Here is a 20,248-nt window from a genome sequence, read left to right on the forward strand (position 1 = left end):
CCAGTGTGTCAACCTCTGAAATCACTGCACAAAATCTTTTGCTGATTGGCTTGATACGACCTTCAGAAAAGATGACTTTACAAAGATAAAAGATAAGTTAATTCAATTGTTATCTTCTAGCCGCTCTTCCCCATTAAAAAAAAAAGAAAAAGAAAAAAGATGTTTTGCACTAAAATGAATCAGCATGACAGATTACTTAAATATAATGAATTTATTTCCCCCAAAAAGAGTGGGCAAGAAGCTACTTTCAAAGAAAAGTGAAAATAAAAGCACTATGCTATCTGATCTCAGAATTTGGTGCATTATCAAATACAATATAACTACAATGTTAGTAAATTGAATTTAATATAGTCTTTCCAAAGGGAAGATATAATTGAGATCTCTCTTTAAGTACCTGTTTATTTTGTCCATGTGTTCCTCAAGTATAAAGGACTTGTCTCGATCAATCTTGGACTGTTTGCAAACAAAAATATTTCAATTAATTTGAGGTAACTCAAATCTTTTCAAAATCCTTTAAAATTTCATATTTAATGATACACTTTGTGATAGATTATCACTTTCAGTAAAATTACAGCTAACAGTCTCATAAATAACTACCACCGTATGTTCAAAATTCAGACAGTATGTATTATTCCAAACTAGCTCTTAAAAGTGTCAAAGGCAAAAAATGTTCTTGTATTTTTATTTATACATAATATATTATCATTAAAATGTGTTAATAAATGTAGGGATCGTAAGGACGTGAGAAGTCATCTTGCCCAAATTCCCATCTAACACAGAAATTCCTACCACATTCCTGTAGTGCTGACCTCCAGGCAGAGAAAACAGTACTTCAGGAAGGAACTCACAAGCGCTTGAGCAACTATAATTAGGACTTTTAAAAAAATTCTGGACCAAAAATCAGCCCTCTCATGTTTATAGTTCAGTTAATCCCTCTTCCACCTTCATCTTTTCTCACACAGTGCAGTTTTGTGTCCCCTGACAATCCAGGTCCTTCTTATGCACAAGTTCCAATTTATCCAGGTCATTCTTAAAGTGTGGAAACACATACCTTAGCTACAGGAATGGCTGAATCACAGCAAAGTACAACAGGGCCCCACAGACTCTTGTTTGTTTTGGATACAATTCTTTTACTAATAGGACAGTTCTGGGTTAGGTTTGGGGCAACCCTATTATGCTGCGGATTTACACTGAGTAGGTAGAATATTTTCTTTTAACTGGTGCCACTGTAGGCTACACCTCTCCCAACCTGTCCTTATGAATTTGGTACTCTGGGTTGAAATCCAAGATTTTCACTTATCTCTACTGTGATATTGTGATTTAAAATAAGAAATATCCATTTGGTCTTTGGCCATATATTTGGTCTTTCGTTCCTGGCTCACAGCTCCCAAAACCCTTGAAATTTCCTAAACAGAACATCTTTTTTATAATATTTGGTCGTTTAGTCTCAGTTCCTGGAATAAAGGTGAAATGGTTGTCTTTTGTTATTCATAACAAACTCCTTTCAACCACATCATTATTTATATTAATGGCGTGACTTCTGGAAAGTCCCGAAAGATGGGGGCTGGTTGCCAAGGGAACCAACCACATAATTAAAGGGTTGCAACCTTCAGTCCCATTCCCCACCATCAACCCATCCTCCACCTCCTCATCTCCCTCCCTCCACCTCCAGTGAGGGAAAAAAAGATGGAGACTGAATTCAATCATCAATGGTCAATGACGTAATCAATTATGCCTATGATAAATCTTGCCTATACCTCCATAAAAACCCAAAAGGATAGGGTTTGGAGAGCTTCATGGATTGGTGAACACATCCACATATGGGGAGAGTGGTAGACATCAACTTCATGGGGACAGAAGCTCCTAGGCTTGAGACCTTGCCCTATGTATCTCTTCATCAGGCTGTTGGTTCACATCCTTTATTGTATCCTTTATAATAAACCAATAAACATTAAGTGTCTCCCTGAGTTCTGCGAGCCATTCTAGCAAATTATTAAATCCAAGGAGGGGGTCATGAGAACCCCGCTTTATAGCGGGTCAGTCAGAAATACAGGTGACAACCTGGAACTTGTGATTGGCATCTGAAGTGGGGTCAGTCTTGTGGGACTGAGCCCTTAAGTTGTGGGATCAATCTAATGCTAACTCCAGGCAGATAGAGTTGTATTGAAATGAGTCTCAGGACACCAAGTTGGTGCTGCAGAGAATTGCTTCATGTGTGGAAAACCCATATATCTGGTGTGAGAAGTGCTGTGAATGCAGTAGTAGTGTGAGAGTACAGGAAAATACAAGGACTGCTTTCTCCATCCATCTATTAAATTTCACACTGTTACTATTAAACAGATCACTCTAAACGTGAAGGGTTTTTTTAATCCATATTCTTTTACCTAATTTATTTTCTTACTTTCAAATCAATTTAATCAAAATGCTGTCAATATTCTCATCCAGATCACTGAGAAAAATACTGAATAAGACAAGGCCAAGATGACTTTACCTACAGACTAACACTACACATTTAACAGAACTCTTTGGTAAGGCCCTTCAACCTCCATACTCTATAATCCACCCCATATTTACCCAATTTGACAACATGAGACACTATCAAATGTTTTGATGAAATCCTCACATGCTCAGTATTCATATTTATTGCACTGAGCATTCAGGGACCCTGTCAATATGTACTCATGTTCTTCAGTTCAGGGTAATTTTTTGCACTATTTCTCTAAATACTCCTCCCCCCTCAACCCATCTTCTCTGTTACGAATTCCTAATAACTAGATATTGGACCTCCTAGAATAATATCTCTAATTTTCCTCTCTCTCCATTTTCAATCTTATCATCATTTTAGTCCTCTTAGAGTCTCCTCCAACCATCAATTTTAATCTAATCGGTTGCAGGCTTTTTTTCCCTTTTGCTATCATACTTTAAATTTCTTTTTATTCTTTGACTACTTACTTCTTTTTATAATATCCATTCTTATTTCATAGACGAAATATTTTCCTCTGATCTGAAGACAAGCTTTTGTTGTTGTTGTTGTTTTTTAAGTTTCCTTCTTCTCCCAACATTGCTTCCTTCAAGTGCCTTTTTTGTTTTGACCAATCTCTGTTTTTTTATGTCTGGCAATTCGTGTTTTCCTGTGTGAAGCACTAAAATTAAGCTTTGTCTGTAATGTCAATTGCAGTTCTAAGATTGCCAATCATCTGATACATGATAAGATGATCAGGCAAGGACCTGGATGTTTCATTGTAGGGGTCCTCGAATGTCAGTATCTGGAGGTTTTTTCTTTTTCCTCTAATGTATTGCTTGGGAGGAGGATGGTACAGGGAGCTGAATGTTTGTGTCCTCCCCAAAATTCATGTTGAAGCCCTAATCTCCAATGTGATGGTATCTGGAAGTGGGGCCTTTTGGGGGTAATTACATAAGAGGGTAAAGCATTGTGATGGGATTAGTGCCCTTAGAGGAAGAGACCTGAGAGAGCTCACTTTCTCTCTTGGCCTTGTGAGGATACAGCAAGAAGGCGTCCATCTGCAAACCAGGAAGACAGCCCTCACTAGGAACCTAATCAGCCGGGACCTTAATCTTCGACTTCCCAGCCTCTAGAACTGTCAGAAATAAGTTTCTGTTGTTTAAGTTACCCGGTGTATGGTATGTTTTTTATAGCTGCGCAAACTGACTAAGACAGATGGTATGTAATGATTCTGGAAGTTGACTAGGGAAGGAGGCTAGAGGTCTTCCCATTTAGTATGCTTTGCCTCTTTTAAGTAGAGTACCTCACCTACCCCTGCCCTCAGTCAGCTAGGCCTGTCTGAGTTGGTCTAAGAAGTAAGACTCTATTTTTCCGCCAGCGAATAAGAGGGTACCTGCTGTTACAGGAGGAGAACTTTTGGAGGCCTATCTGCTCCTAATAAAAATTTGCAGAGATCTTCCCGTTTTTCTGCCCTACTCCACCCCCTAGTCTTCAGAAGGACCTGGTACCTTAAAAGGGTCTACAGCAAGAACCGACTTACTTCTTATTGTCTTCTCCCACTGAAGGACAAGATTTCAGTGTTCTTAGGTCTAAAGTAGCTGCCCTCATCCTTCTGCTTTCAAGCTTCCAAAATATTGACATCTCATGCCTGCCACTGTCTCCTCTTCTGTTCTGTCTGTTTTTGTGGACTCATGCCTTTTTATTCCTTTATTACAATTTTAGGGCGGTTTTAGGAGGGAGTATATACTCAACCCACCATGTTTAACTAGAGATCATGCAGCATGTTTATAGATTCTTTGCTCTTAAAAGAAAATTTAAGTTAGGCAACATAAGTAAGGAATTAAAAGTAAACATTACAATAAACTTTATTATTATATTTAGATACATACCAGAGTTTCACTTTAGCAGCTGCACAAATAGCATCAACATTGAACCTCCATCACAGAAATGTTCTAGTCTGTTATAAAAAGCCCTTCCAAAGGCCAATCACAAGGCTACGCACTGAAGTTCAGCAGCAGTGAGAAGACAAGCTGTGCAGCTGCACAGAAGTCTTCTTGAATCCTAACCACTGTGAAGCACTGATCCTCCCCATCAAGCTTTAAAGTAAATAAATCCCAGTACATTTATTTACATCTACTAAGTAGAATATTCATCAACTGCCAAGTTTTCAATCATTTCCACTTTCCCATGAATTAAAACTGAGGTTAGAAAAGTCACAAGATTACCTTTGTATGGTAAGTTTCTAAGACATCTGCAACATTTTCACTTGAAGGAGCCTTCAGGGCTGATAAATCTTCTTCTAACGTGTCCAACTAAAGGGGGGGGGAAGAAAAGGAAAAACAAATTTTCTTTTTAGAAATCTTATATTCTTTTTTAAAATCTCTGTCTTAAAATTATCATGTGTTCTCTTCAGCTGAGTCAGTGAAGAAAATTTTCACTGAGGATGAATGTGCACACATTCCTACACAGCAAATGGTGCTTTGCAAGGAATGGATAAAGATGGAAGGGACTAAAGAGGAGAAATAGAGACATTCATATTTGTTTCCCTCTGGCTATTGTGCACTTGAAATGTAATGCACCAAAGATCTGAATTATAAGTTTTATTTTAATTAACTAAAATTGCCACATGTGACTAATGGCTAGCATAGTCAATGCACAGCTCTATAATATGGCCACACTTCACTGTCCACCTATATCCCTCACACACCTATCCTATGCTCAGGCAAACAGGACTTTTTTACTATTTCCAAAACATAGCTAATGCTTTCCTGCCCCTATGGGCTTGCTCATCAAATGTTTCCTCTATCCAGAATGCCTTTTCCTGACAAAACTCATCTTAAGGTGCAGCTGAGCTGCAATCTCTATGAAAAAACTTCCAGTCCTTTCTTGTAAGTAAGCTCTTACTCCTTTCAATTCAGTGAGTACTTTCTTTGTATTCTTTTTTTACATTTATCATACTTCACTCTGTCAGATGAGACACATGGTTATTTATTCAGTACCCATCTCTAGCCCCATCCCCAATGTGTATTACTCCTTTTTATTATCCTCTACAGGCCCTGTGAATGGCAGGCTACACACTACAAATATTAGGCAAGCTGACAAAGAGGGGAGAAGAGTGTGGATCAGTTCCTCTCCCATGCTTAACTAAATCCCACTGTAACCACAGGTATCCCTCCAGAGTAGATAATGGAGCGCCCATGTTTGCTTCCTGTTACATCAAGGGAGGGATGAGACAGCCACCTACTCAATGTGGCTGAAGATGCCCACAACACAGAGAAAGATTTGAAACTTCAAGCAAATGTGATGAAAGCCCTCATAACAATGTAAAGGGGACAAACTCCATACATTTTTCTAATGTTCCTTCTCCTATCTCAAAACACACCCCCCCCAGGTTCAGATATTCATTTGGAGATCCATGTGCTTCCTGGGAAGCTGGCTTCACCCCACAGTTCCAGGGACAGAGCACATTAGCTAGGATAGGCTTGTCAGTGTATTCCACCCACTCACATAGCTCAGGGGTGATATAGGCCAGCCAAAGGAGAATAAACCCCAAACCTCTTGCTGGGAATTCTGAAGCAAAAGTACCTGAAATTGGGTTTTCTACTACATTTAACACAAGGAGCTTCAACTACTATGGTAAAACTGCAGGTCCCATTTTTGGAGATGGGAAGACTGGGGGCAAAACACGCTAAATTCAAGCTAGGATTTAAACCCAGGCTGGCTGGCTGCATGTTCTTTGCCACTATGCTATCCTGTGCTAAGAAAAATTGGCTACACTGTTTAAAAAAAAAAAAAAGACAAAGATAAGTAACAGCTGTTCCTTGTCACAGGCATCCTTATGAAAAGTTTTTTAAGAGTATATTTTACAAATGCACTAGGGAAACTCACAACCAAGAGAACCTTTAAAAAATGCCTTTAAAAAATAAAAGCCTATCTTTTTATATATAAATTTAGATTTTTAAATATTAGACTTTCTTAAAATAGGTATTAATTTTTTTCAAAAAAACCAGACTGTAATTATTCATTAAAAAATACTTACTGAAGGTGCTGGGCAAACAGCCTTGAATCCAGATACAATCATCTCCATTTTGTATATAAGGAAACTGCCGACTGCCGACCTTAAGCACCTTCCCCAAGATCACACAGCTTCAAGCAGTAGATCCAGGATTCAGATTCACATCTACCAAAAGCCTGTGATCTCAACCACTCATACGCCTCCCTGTGCAATATGAGTTATTCCAACAACACAAAATGCAATCATCCAAGCAATTACCTTTTCAGAATCTACAAAGTGCGTGGCAATGCCTGCTGTGTACACATCTCTTCCTTTTAGCCTGAATCCTGTTAATCCAAGGAAGTAACCAAGTTTTCCTTGAAGTCGTGGCAAGAAATAACCTCCACCCACATCAGGAAATAGTCCTGTAATTAAATAACAAAAAGAGATAACAACGGTTCAAATAAAAGAGATGAATATAATTCTCTTTACTTTAGATCAGATACTCATTTCTCTCTGGAGTTTGAATCTCTGTTAGAAACATTATTAAACTAAGTACTATACAATGCAATCAATATCACAAAAGACTTGCTATAAATTAAGCTAACAATTTGGGTACTTAAAATTTTCATGTGTCATGTCTACGGAAGTCATTAAAGTATTTGATGGCAAAATGTTTTGTACATAAAAAGTAATCAATAAATATTACCTAAATTTTCTCACCACTAATTTACTTTTTAAGAATCTCTGAAACAGGTAAAAATTGAAAAATACTTGCTTCCCAAATGATAGCATAGGAAAAAATATACATAATCTAAGGCTATTATATGAAAACTGATTATTACCATTTAAATCATTTTCCAAATAGCAAATTAGCTAAAATTCACGAGATTTAAAGGGATGCAATAACCATTAGTCCTACTAAACAAACAAGTTTATACCTTATAAAATCACTTGCTTGCATTTACTCTTCTTAACCATCAGCATTTTTTAAGTTCCCTTATTCCCTCCACAGGTAATAACTGAAAACAGCATATATGCAAATACTTGCCAGTACACTACTTTCTAGTGTTTAAGAACTCCTTAAACAACTGTGACCCTCTAGTTTTATAATCCCTATCTTTTCTAAGACTGCTTCATTTAATTAAGTTTAGATAAAAACACAAGAATTCAAATCCTTTCCAGTTCTACTTCGAAACTCGAAAGAACTGGCAGCATACTGCTGTAAACAGAAATCTCTCTTAGCACCCCAAATAAGATAGGTCTAAGTTGAATTCATGACCTCCCCCTACTGCCATCATCCCCATCTAGGGGGTCACCCACACCAATAAAGGGTGCAACCAATCTAGCCTCAACATCTTCTCTCGTACCACCCCTTGAGCCCCCAACAGTGACTATGTCCTGTTGATTCCTCCTCCAAACGGTTCTCCATACGATAGCCAGAGTGATCTTTTTAATAACACAAGCCATTCTACTGCTTAAAACTCTTCCATGACTGCCCATTTCTTTTACATTAAAACCAATACCTTAATCAAACTCTTCAAGGCCCCCAACTATTCCCAACATCCTACGTGCCTACCTGCCCCAGAGCCTCAGCAATACTCCAACAAGTGAAAACACCCTCAATCCTGAAACACTTTCATCTTTCCCAGGGCACCATATTCTCTCTTTTTGCTCCCTGCCTCAATGGCTGCTTCTTTCCAGTCCCCCTTGCTGGTTCCATTTCTTTTGTTTGACCTCTACATGCTGTTGTGCCTGGGCTTGTTCTTAGAGTATCCCCTCCTCCCTATACATGCATTTCCTTAGCTCTTATGGCTTTAGATAACATCTATATGCTTATTAGTCCCTGTTTTGGACTGAATTGTATCCCCCCAAAAATTCTTAAGCTGAAGCCCTAACCCACAATGTGACAATTTGGAGATGAGACCTCTAAAGAGGCAAATAAGGTTAAAGAAGGTTATACGAGTGGGGGCCTAATTCAATATGACAAGTGTCCTTACAGGAAAAGGAATAGAAACCAGGGACACACACAGAAGAACAAGAAGGCAGCTGTCTACAAGCCAAGGAGGGAGGCCTCAGGTGGAACCAAACCTGCCAATACCTTGATCTTGGGCTTTCAGCTCCAGAACTACAAGAAATAAATGTTGATTAAGCCACCCAGTCTGCACTATTTTGTTATAGCAGCTGTAGCAGACTAATATGCTCTCAAATCTATATATCTAGTTATGCCTTTTCCCTTGAATACTCAACTCTTAGATCTGCATTCTAGACATAACCACATGTATAATAAGCAAGTCAGATATAACATGGCAAAAACACAACTCTTGATTCCCACCCTCCAACTACAATACTTCTTCCCTAACTGGCCTCATCCACCCAGTAACACAAGCTCAACATCTTGGAGTTATTCCTGATTCATCACATCAGAAAGCCTGTGAACTCTAAAACATCTTTCAAAACTATCCACTCTATTCCAATTCTATACCTCCACACTACTACAAGTCAAAATCCTCTCTCAATACCTGTGCTATCCAATAGAATTTTCTGTCTTGATGAAAATGTTCTATAATCTATGTTGTCCAATAAGGTAGCCACTGGCCATGGGTGGCTATTAAACACTTGAAATATGGCTGGTGTGACTGAATTTATTTTATTTAAATTTAATTAATTAATATTTAAATAGCTATATGTGGCTAGTGGCTACAGTATTAGACAGCACAGCTCTACATTAACGTAATGACCTTCTAACAAGTCTTCCTGCTACAACTCTTACACCCCTATGATCCATTTTCCTCAAAGCAGCCAGAAAACGTAAACCAGATCACGCACTCTTTGCTTTAAACTCTCCCACAGTTTCTCATTGTATTTAGGTTGAAATCCAAGCTCTTCACCAGAGGCCCCTGTGTACCTCTTTGAGAGCCCCCATGTACCGCTTCAAGACCATAGTATATCACTTCTGCCCCTGATTCAGACAGTTGCCTCTATTTGGTTCCTTGAACAGGTGAAGCTCATTCTTACTTTAGAGTCTTTGGACTAACTTTTCTTAATGCCACAATATTCTACTCTAAGATATTAATAAAGCTACTCCTTCTTGTCATTCAAATCCCAGCTTAAAGGACAATTCCTTGGAGAGCCTCTTTAACTATCTAATCTAAAGTAACCAACCAGGACATTTATGCTTTGGACAAGATAGAGTGACAGGGACCAGACTTACCCTCCAACCTGAAACAAGTATAAAAACAGATGCAATATACAAAATAATGGTTTTCAATATACTGGACCATCAGGCAATAAAGGAAAGTGATCTCTGAATATCTGAAAACAAGTAAGATAAATCCTGTAAGAGCTCCAATTTAATGCCTTGAAAGAATTTCCAGGCCTAGCACAGTCCTTGATTTGAGGGGATGAAGCTAAGAGTCCAGGGAGATGAAGGCAGCTAGAATTCTCAGAAGAGAGTACCACAGAGGACAGAGCTGCACAGAGAGAAAACCCTGGAGATCTGCAGTGGGTCTCTTACAAGTATTCAGCTTGGTACTGATCAACACATGTATATGAAGAAACTACCTGAGGCTAGAGAAAGAACAACAAGAAAAGAATACAGAGAACTGTACTGGGACCCCGCCAAGGGCTGCGAATAGTGCCTGTTCCCACAAGTCAGACTAGGAAAACTCGTGATTCATGGGGCACTGAATAGAATACAAAGGGGCTCACTTCAGCAGTAAAAAATAATTAGTCCTGGCCTGAGCACTACTCCAACCCTGCACTTAAAAAGAAATTTTCAAGACTTCAAAGGATCAAACTGTTTCCAAATAACTTAACTTCATCCCAGAAGTAAGCTCAAGAAGATTTATAAGAATACAAAAATATCCAGCATCCAACAAGGTCAAGTTTATAACATCTAGAAGCCAATCAAAAATTACCAGGCATCTAAAAAAGCAGGAAAATATTACCCAAAATGAAGTGATAAAACAATCAAAATGGACCCAGAACTAACAAAAACATAAGAATTAGCAATGAAGGACATTCACACAGTTATAATTAAACAGATATGTTCAAAAAGTTAAGTAGAAACATGGATGATTAAAAAAAAAAGACCCGAATGATACTTCTATAGATGAAAACTAAGATGAATGTATAAACTGAAAAATATCTGAACGGGATTAAGGGCAGATTAGACTTTGTCAAAGAAAAGATTAGTGAACTTAAAGACAGAGGAACAGAAACTATCTAAAATGAAAAAAAGAAAATTTTTAAGAATGAACAATGCATGAGTGAGCCTAACGTAAATTTAAATGGAGTTTCTGAAAAGGGAGTGGGCATACAGAAAAATATTTGAAAAAATAAGGTCAAATTAAACCTAAGTAGCTCAATAAACACAAGCATAAGAAACATGAAGAAAACAACACCAAGGCACATCACAGCCATTTAACCCACAACAAGTGATCAGTAGAAACTCTTAAGAGCAGCCAGAGAAAATAAAAAGATACAGAGGAACAAAGATAAGGAAAGATGAGAGATTTCTCACAAGAAACAATGTAAATGAGCAGACAGTGTAGACACATTTTTAAAGGACTGAAATTTAAAAATCAGAATAGAACAGAATCCTATACCCAAGTCTTAAATCAGTGACCTCAGCTTTCACCTTAGGAGACTAAAGAAAGAGGAGGAGATAAAACCTAAAGGAAGAAGAAGAAAGGAAGTAATAAAAATCAGGGCAGGAATCAATAAAACAGAAAATAAATGAAACCAAAAAACTCTTTTTTTGAGATCAATAAAATCAATAAACTTCTAATTAGATTGATCAGAAAAAAAGAGAGAAGACACAAATTACTAATACCTAGAATGAGAGAGCCAGATGTCCCTACCGATTCTACAGATACTAAAAGATAATAAAGGAATATTATGAACAACTTTATGCTAATAAAGTGAAAAATTCCTTAAAAGACCCAAGCTTATGCAAGAAAAAATAATGTTGTGAAGAAGAAATCGATAACTTGAATAGCCCTACATCCATTAAAGAATTTGAATTTGTAGTTAAAAACCTTCCCACAAAGAAAACTCTATGCCCAAATGGCCTCACCGGTAAATTCTACAAACAGAAAAAATGATACCAATTCTACACAAACTCTTCCAGAAAATGAAGTAAGGAGTGGCATTGGTGCTATAGTGGTGAGCATAGCTGCCTTCCAAAATGAAGGTAGGATGTTCCAAGAAAACCATAGACCAATATCCCTCATGAACACAGATGCAAAAGTTCTAAATAAAATTTTAGTATATCAAACCCAATAATATAAATAAGTATAACATATCATACCAGAGTAAGATTTATCCTAGCAATGCAGGGTTAGTTTAATGTTGAAAAACCAATCAAAGTAATTCACCATTAACAAACGAAAAAACAAAAACCAATGATCATCTCAATAGATGCACGAAAAAAACTGACAAAATCAAAAATCCCTTCCTAATAAAAACCCTGGGTAATTTAGGAAGAGAAGAAAACTTCCTCATCCTGATAAAGGACATCTATTAAAAACACTACACGTAACATACTTGAGTGGTGAAGGACTGAATGTTTTCCTCTAAAATCAAGAACAAGGCAAAAATGTCCACTCTCAACCTTTCCATTCAACATTGTATTAGAGGTTCTACCCAGTGTAAAAAGGCAAGAAAAAGAAAAAAAGGCACCCAGATTGGAAAGGAAAAAGTAAAACTGACTTTATTTGTAAATGACATAATTATCCATTTAGAAAATCCAATGCAATGCATAAAAAAAAAATCTAAAGAACTAATAAGTTTAGAAAGTTTGCAGGCTACAAAGTCAATGCAAAAATCAATTATATTTCTATATATTGATGTAGTGTAAGGCCTGAGTGACAGGTGGCTTTTCTTTTTGTAAGTGCCTGCATAACTTGAGCTTTGATTATCAAGGCATCCATTTCAAAGAAGCATCCACTTCAAAGAGGGCTATCTCAAACACATTGCCAGCCACAGGACTAGATGAAGAGCCCGCCAGCCTCCCTGCACTGAGCCTCCTGTTTTAGAGATCTTTGTTGATTTCAATAACTGACCATTTGGGCTACTTTTTTCTCTTCCCCATGCTGCAAATTCCTGCTCTTATGTTTTAAATTCACCAATAAAGACTGAGCCCATGAAACCCTAGACTCCCCACCCTCTGACCCCAATAAAAGCAGAACCCCAGGCCCATGCTCACCTACACTCTCTCTACCCAAGACCCAGCTGTGTGGTTTATATGCTCCAGTGCTTGTAAATAATAAATAAACTCTTTTTTTCTTCAAAGTTTCCTAACGGTTTTTGCTGAAGAGCCTCTTGCAATCATAAGTAAAACGGTCGGTCCAGTTGTAATGTTGTTTTGAAGAGGAAGATGTCTGTGGGATGCTCACGGGGGGGGGGGGGGGGGGGGGGGGCCAGGTGAGTGTCCTCAGGCATTTCTAGTTATAGCATTACTATCAACAGGCTGAAACCACATAAAACAATTGGTAACAATCAGAACTGAACTTTTTAGAAATATCATTTACAATAGTGTGGGAACTGGAATTGGCCACCCCAAGATATGTCTCTTTGGCATGATGATTATTTGAGGCTAGTTACTTTGCAGACAGGAAAGCAACTGAAAAGTAGAATTTACTTACCCTTTGTAAGAGACATTTACATTGTAAAGGAACTCTCCATCTGTAAAGATATCTCCCTCTGTACCAGGAAGAAGGGGAGATGACCTTGTCTCTAGAAACTCTTAATCAATGCCAAAGGCAAGGACTTAAATCTGCATTTTGTTTACTGTACTTGTGTGGTAATCTCCCACGATCGACTCCCCCTCCACCCTAAAGATCCTCCTTTGTCTTTAGATATTTAAGTGGTGGTTTTGGCCATTTTGGCGAGTTGCTCAGCTTGCCTGACCTCTCCCATGTATACATGTTATAAAGCTTTGTTTAATTTTCTCCTGCTATTCTGTCTCATGTGAATTTAATTTGTTTTCTGGCCAGACGAATCCACATTTGGGTAGAGGAAATGTCTTCCTCCCCTACAATAGCATCGAGTAATATGAAATACTTAAGGATAAATCTGACAAAGGATATGTAAGACTTATACACTGAAAACTATAAAAGCTGGCTTAAAGAAATTAAAGAAGACCTAAATAAATGGAGAGAGATACCTTGCTCATAGGTCTGAAGACTCAATATTGTTAAGATGTCAATTCTAAATTGATAAATTCTAGTCAATCCAAATCAAGATCCTAGCAGCATTTTTGTTAAAATTGACAAATTCACTCCAAAATTTATATAGAAATACAAAGGATCTGTATAGCCAAAACAACTTGGGGATAAAAAAGATAAAAATTGGAGGATTATCACTACCTGATTTTAAAACTTACTATAAAGCAACAGGAATCAAGACAGCGTGGTGTTGGCACTAAGATCAAAGGCAGTCAGTGGAGAAACAACAGCTTTGTCAAAAACTGGTGTGGAAAACAATAGCCAAGACTTGAAGCAACCTAGGTGCCCATCAAGGGACGAACGAATAAAGAAGATGTGACATATATACATAATGGAATACTACTCAGCCATAAGAAATGATGAAATCTAGCCATTTGTGACAACATGGATGGACCTTGAGGGTATTATGCTGAGTGAAATTAGTGAGAGGGAAATAGTCAAATACCATCTGATCTCACTTATAAGTAGAAGATAAAAACAACACACACACACAGCAACAGAGATTGCATTGGTGGTTACCATAGGGGAAGGGGGCAGGGCAAAATGGGAGATTAGGTACACATGTGGTGATGGATTGTAATTAGTCTTTGGGTGGTGAAGATGATGTAATCTACACAGAATTTGAAATATATTATGATGTACATCTGAAAGCTATATAATGTTATAATCCAATGTTACTGCAATAAAAAAAAATGGTGTGGAAACAACTGTTGACCTCAAAATGCAAAATAAACTTTGTTCTATACCTTTGATCCATACCTCACACCATATTCAAAAATTAATTCAAAACGGATCATAGATCTGAATGCAAGAATATTTCCCCTAATAATCCTTTATCTAAAATTAACTAGGGTCTCCAGTTAAATATTCTTGCTTTTGAGTTTAAGATACAATTATTGAGCTAATATAAACTTTAGATATCTTCCTATTCTAATTCCTCTTTAAATGTTCTTTCATTGCCGTATCTCACATAAGATTCTGTCAATTCCTCCAGCAACAATGTAATCTGAAATGTATCAAAAGAAGATGATTCTAAAAGTAATTAGGAAAAATTCTGAGTTTTACCTATTGCTGTTTCTGGCATTGCAAAAAGAGACTTTTCAGTAGCCACTCGGAACTGCCCATGAACTGAGACACCAACTCCCTAGAGAAATAAGGCAAAAACGTGTTTAAAATTACTGTAAGAAGTAAAAGCAAAATTACACACCCAGAAACATTATAAACTAAGTAAATTATCTTTATATTCCACAAGAATTTCTTTCAGGAGATAAGACTGGAGGGAAACGCTAAACCGCACAATTTCAGAAGTTACTGGCCAAAAAACATATGGGTATCCCTGAAATCTGGAATAGATTTGTTTTAGCTAAGATGTTTTCATTCAGTTCCGTGTTATGCTTCATGACCTCTTCCCCAATTCCCTCTCGTTTCAAACTAGCTGCAGAATTACAGAATACTGACTGCTCCCAGAACCACTGAGTGTTGTTGTTAGTGGAATCAATCATCAAAAAGGCACAAAAAAGTTATTCTAGTGAATTTCGGTAGCTTTAAATAGAATTTTAATGCATTTTATTTATTCACACATTTCATCAAATAAAATTAGCAACATCATTTTTCTCAGATAAACATTTAATGGGGCCCACTACATAACTCTTAAAAAACTGGTTACTAAACAAGTTTTAGAAATAACAAGTATTAGAAATAAAAATTTCTATTTTCTAAAAATAAAAAGATTTGGTTGAAAGCCTCTCTGACTTGTTGAATGTCATTAAAAAGGGCACACTTAACAGTCATCTTTGAGTAAACATATTTGAATAAACAGACATATTTGAATAAAAGGAAATAACAGGTATCCACGTGATGACAAAGTATCCAAGTTTATGTCAGAGCTCACATTGTAACATACATTTCCTACATTATATTCTTTCGCATTACTCAGAACTTCTACTAGATTGTTTTAGTTCTCATTCTTAATCCTTTTTAACAAGTATATTCTATCTTTGACATCACAGAGTTAAAACAAAGTATTTGGAATAATGTCAGGCACTTAAGAGTCCTATAAGTGTTAGCTAAATAGAAAGGGCTTCATTTCTATTTGATTCTTCTAATTTTTCACTATTATTTCCTCAAATCGTTAAGTGTTTTCACACTCAGTTCAGCCATTTAAAAGTTCCTGAAACTTTGAAAGCTTCTAACAAAATACTCAAAAACACATGTAATTTCTTATAAATTTTATGTTCTATAGGCTAAGCTTAAATTTTAAAAGACTATGTAAATAAACATGGAAGTGAATAAAATTCTTCAGTCACTACCTACATCCTTTGGTATTAGCATTTATAAGTTAAATCTACAATATTTAATACTCTGTACAAGAAATACCATCATGGTATAGGTATTCTTTTAGGACACAGTCAACTGATAATATTAACCCAAATTAGATTGTATATACTTCAAGATGATATGAAATCTTACAAATTTTAATAAAAATAAAACATTAGTAATTTTATTAATAATTTCTTGTTATTATTTTAAGAGCCTATGCCTCACATTCTACTCTCCACTTTTAGTTTATCACATTGTAGCTCAAAGTTATTAGTGTTCAGGAATGTCTTGCTAAGAGAGAGTTGGACTGGATTCTCAGTTCCCCGACTATGTTCTTTTGAGTCCTAGGGCTCAGAAGAGCTGCCTCCATCTGGGGCTGCAAAGCAGGTAAGATATCCAGGCCTCATTGACTGATCCTGACTCAACTATTTGTTTTTGTTAGTACCATCAAGTCGATTCTGACTCCTAGCAACCCTGTGTAACTGAACCAGAACCCTGCCAGGTCTTTTTGTACCATCCTTTCACCTTCTGCACTATACGTGCCATGTACTCTGTTGCTCTTCACAGGGTTTTCGTGGCTCATTTTTTCAGGAGTGGACGGATCATTCCTCCTAGTCTTAGTCTGGAAGCTCTGCTGAAACCTGCACACCATGGGTGACCCTGCTGGTATCTGAAATGCCAGTGGCATAGCTTTCAGCATCACAACACACAGCCACCACAGTATGACAACCAACAGACAAGTGGTATGGTTCCTTGACTAGAAAACAAACCCGGGCCATGATGGTGAGAGTGCTGAATCCTAACCAACAGACGACTAGGGCTAGCTGCCTCAACCTTACTCCTCTGGTTATTGCCTCCTACCTCTTTTAATTAACTATGAATTCCACAATCAGCACTTGACTATATTCCCCTTGATTAAATATTTACATATAAAAGGTAAAGTCTGACCACAACACCCAATTTGAGTCTCATCTCTCCCCAGAGATACACAGCTATTAATTTGGTATGTAATAAAGGTATATACTTTCAGATTTTTTTCCCATATGTATCTGTAATGCGTAGTTGCACAAATGCAGATATTTATCTGACACACACACACACACATCAAAGTTATTCCACAGCCTGCAAGGCTCTACCTAATATTGCCCAAGCTACCTCTCTAACTTCATCTCCCACCACTCTTCCCATGCTCATTCTACTAGCCACAGGACCTTTGTGGCAGTCCTCCAAGATCCCAAGCCTTTACAATTTCAATTAATCATATAATTTTAAAGTGAGGAAGACAGAGTAGAGAAAGCCACTGCCTGTCCCATCACTGCCCTTTATAGGAATCTGCTCTGTCCAGAGACTTTGCCCATCTCCCAGCAGTGGCTGAACCAGGGATGGGCATCAGACCCACGGGAAGCCAATTGAGGCTAACTAGAACTCTACGGCCTAGGGAGAAAAGGGGGAAGAAAAGTGCAGTAGACGAGATTCTTACTCTTAGGTATTTAAACTAAAACACAGTGGGCAACTGTGAGTCCGATGACAGCCAAAGAAGCTTAAAGGTCACTTGAAGTTTGAACTGAAGAAGACGTGACAGCCAAGAGAAAGCTGAAATTATATGAGGTAACAACCAAAAAGCTGAGAAGGCTGCATGCAGCCTATACAACATAGAGAACAGAGGAAACATACAAAACGCAGCAGCAGAGATAGAGAGACAGAACAAGAAACACAGTAATTAAATTTGCCTTAAGTGCACACTTTCAGGCGAGTTTCCAGGAAGACAGCAATGCTGTGGTTATGTCTTTGGATTTCTATTTGATCCCTGCACTTGTTTAATAACTACTCCATTCTCTTTTCTGGATCTGTAGGAGTCACTCTCTGTTCTTTTCAATTTAAAGGAAGTCTCTTCACCACATTTTTGATTAGACCCAGACGTATACCCTGTCATGCTTCAGCAGCACACAATACGAGCCACTTTAGTCATTTGGCCTCTAGTATATATTCATCCCAATAATGCTCTGTGCTTTTTCTTCCTAACATTGCTCTGCCTGACTAGCCATTCCCATTTTACCTTCTGGGACTCTCATTTCTTTGCAAAAGAGCCACCAAACAGCCCAACTTCTCTAGAGGACCCTCTCTACCTTCTGAACTCTACCTTAAAAAGAAATTTATAAGCCTCATATTCTTTCATGCAGAAACTATAGATCCTGTAGTCATTGATTCAGTTATTTTGCATTTATTTTTGTGTTACACTTTTATTTTGTATTATATTTTGTTTCAGCCATGGCTGATAAAATGAATGAAATCAAAGACTTCAAGATTTTATTACGAAGCTATTAAAGCAAAGCTTTCAGAATATGAGACCATTGACACAAATATATTAAGAGTCAATTTAAAAAGACTTTTATTAAGCCACCTGACTTGGAGATAAAGGCTGATCCATGTTGAAAGGGGTGTAGCACCCTCATGGCAGATTCATATCTACTTTTCGTAACTTACACAAAAGAATCCATTATAGGTTGCTTGCAAGAAGTCCCCCCGAAACTTCCAAAATTTACATTCTATTTATATTCTATTTAACCATTAATCTTAGCTGGTACTCCTTTGCTAGACTAAAAAGGCTTCAAAGTCTTCAAGTTTTTGTACATTGTACATTGGGGTAACTAATGGTTGTACAGATTTACTCCCCAAATGTGATACTTTATTCCAATTCCTAACTCTCCTCAAATACTCTCTCTGCATCCTACCAAGCACAGTAGTCAATCTCATTTTTCATCTAATTGGATATCTCACCAGCACTGGACAGAGCTGCTCACTCCCTACTTCAGGCAACTTCACTTGGCTTTGAGACGCCATACTCTCCTGGTTTTCCTTCTCTCTCTCTAGCAGCTCTTTCTCTTTCCCCGTCATCACAATGTTGACCTGCCCCAATGATGAGATGTTATCCCTCTACTCCACTTCATCTCCACTATTCTTTCTACATTCATTCTCTAAGTGATCTCTTCCAAGAGCCCCAGGATTTTAAGCACTATCTATAACACTACTGGCTCAAATCATTTCCCCATTTCTGATTTCTCTAGACTTTATACCTAGTTGTCTATTTAACATCTCCACTGGGATGTCTAATATGTATCTCAACCTTCAAACATCAGAAGTAAATCTCTTGATTTCTCCTTAACCATGCTGCTCCCTCAGTCTTTTCCATCTCAGTAAATAGCACCATCATTCATCCAGGGGCTTAGGACAACAATCTCAGCAGCAACCTCTTTCTTTCTGACCTCAAATCTAATCTATGAACCTGTCTTAACAGCTCTAACTTCAAAAGATATCCTGGATTGGGTCACTTTTCACCATCTCCACCATTACTAGCTGAAGCCACTATCATCTCTTGCCTGGACTAGTTCCTCTTGCTTTTGTTCTTGCCACAATCCATTCTCTACACAGCAGCCAAGTAAGCCTACTAAATGTAAATCAGTTCATGTCATTCTCCTGCCCAAATTTCTCCAATGACTTCTCATCACATTAAAATATTACCGAAACGTTTCATCATGGCTGATAAGACCCTGCCCGATCTGATCACTCTCTATCACTGATAGTATGGTCTACTATTGCCTGCCTTCCCCACTTTCACTACAGTCAGCTGCACTGGCTTTTTTTCTATTTTTATTCTTTCTTAATTGGCATATAATAGACATTCAAAAGTACACAAACTAACAAATACTAAGTATACAGATCCAGTCAGTTATCCCCAAATGAACATGCCATGTAACCAAAACCCAGATAAAAATTATCAGAAATACCTTTATACACCCTATCAGTCACAACTCCCTCCATCCTTCAGGTAACTACTATCCTGACTTTTAACAAATTAAGATTAATTTCTTCTAGTTATGATCTAGATATAAATGGAATCATAGAGTACATATTTTTTATCTGACTTCTTTCAGTCAACATTATGTTTGTGAGATTCATTCATGCTGTTGTAACAGTAATTTTTTTCATTGTATAGCATTCCTTTGTATGAATAAACAACAATTTATTAATCCATTCTACTGTAAATAGTTAATTAGATTTTTCTAGTTTTGGGCTTTGCAAATAATGAGTCAATGGCCACTCTTATGCATATCTTTTGGTGCATAAGTGTATACATTTTGGTTGGGTATATATCAGGGAGTAAAATTGCTGGGTCAAAGAGTACTGATTCAGTCAATTTTAAAAGATAATATCCAACAGTTTTCCAAAGCAGTAGTACGA

General features: G+C 37.4%; 1 protein-coding gene across 5 annotated transcripts in view; it reads right to left on the reverse strand.

Annotated features, from left to right (window-relative positions):
• Positions 1–20,248, reverse strand: part of HIBCH (3-hydroxyisobutyryl-CoA hydrolase) — a 97,222-nt gene that overhangs the window by 17,184 nt on the left and 59,790 nt on the right. For all 5 annotated transcript variants that reach the window (XM_014837569.3, XM_070508243.1, XM_070508244.1 and 2 more), the window contains 4 exons: positions 14,756–14,834; positions 6,738–6,883; positions 4,690–4,776; positions 395–453 (listed from right to left, as the gene is read on the reverse strand). In XM_014837569.3, the coding sequence (XP_014693055.1) occupies positions 395–453; positions 4,690–4,776; positions 6,738–6,883; positions 14,756–14,834 (371 nt within the window). The remainder of the gene's footprint in view (positions 1–394; positions 454–4,689; positions 4,777–6,737; positions 6,884–14,755; positions 14,835–20,248) is intronic.

This window comes from Equus asinus, chromosome 4, assembly GCF_041296235.1.
Source record: "Equus asinus isolate D_3611 breed Donkey chromosome 4, EquAss-T2T_v2, whole genome shotgun sequence".
Taxonomy (NCBI): Eukaryota; Metazoa; Chordata; class Mammalia; order Perissodactyla; family Equidae; genus Equus; species Equus asinus.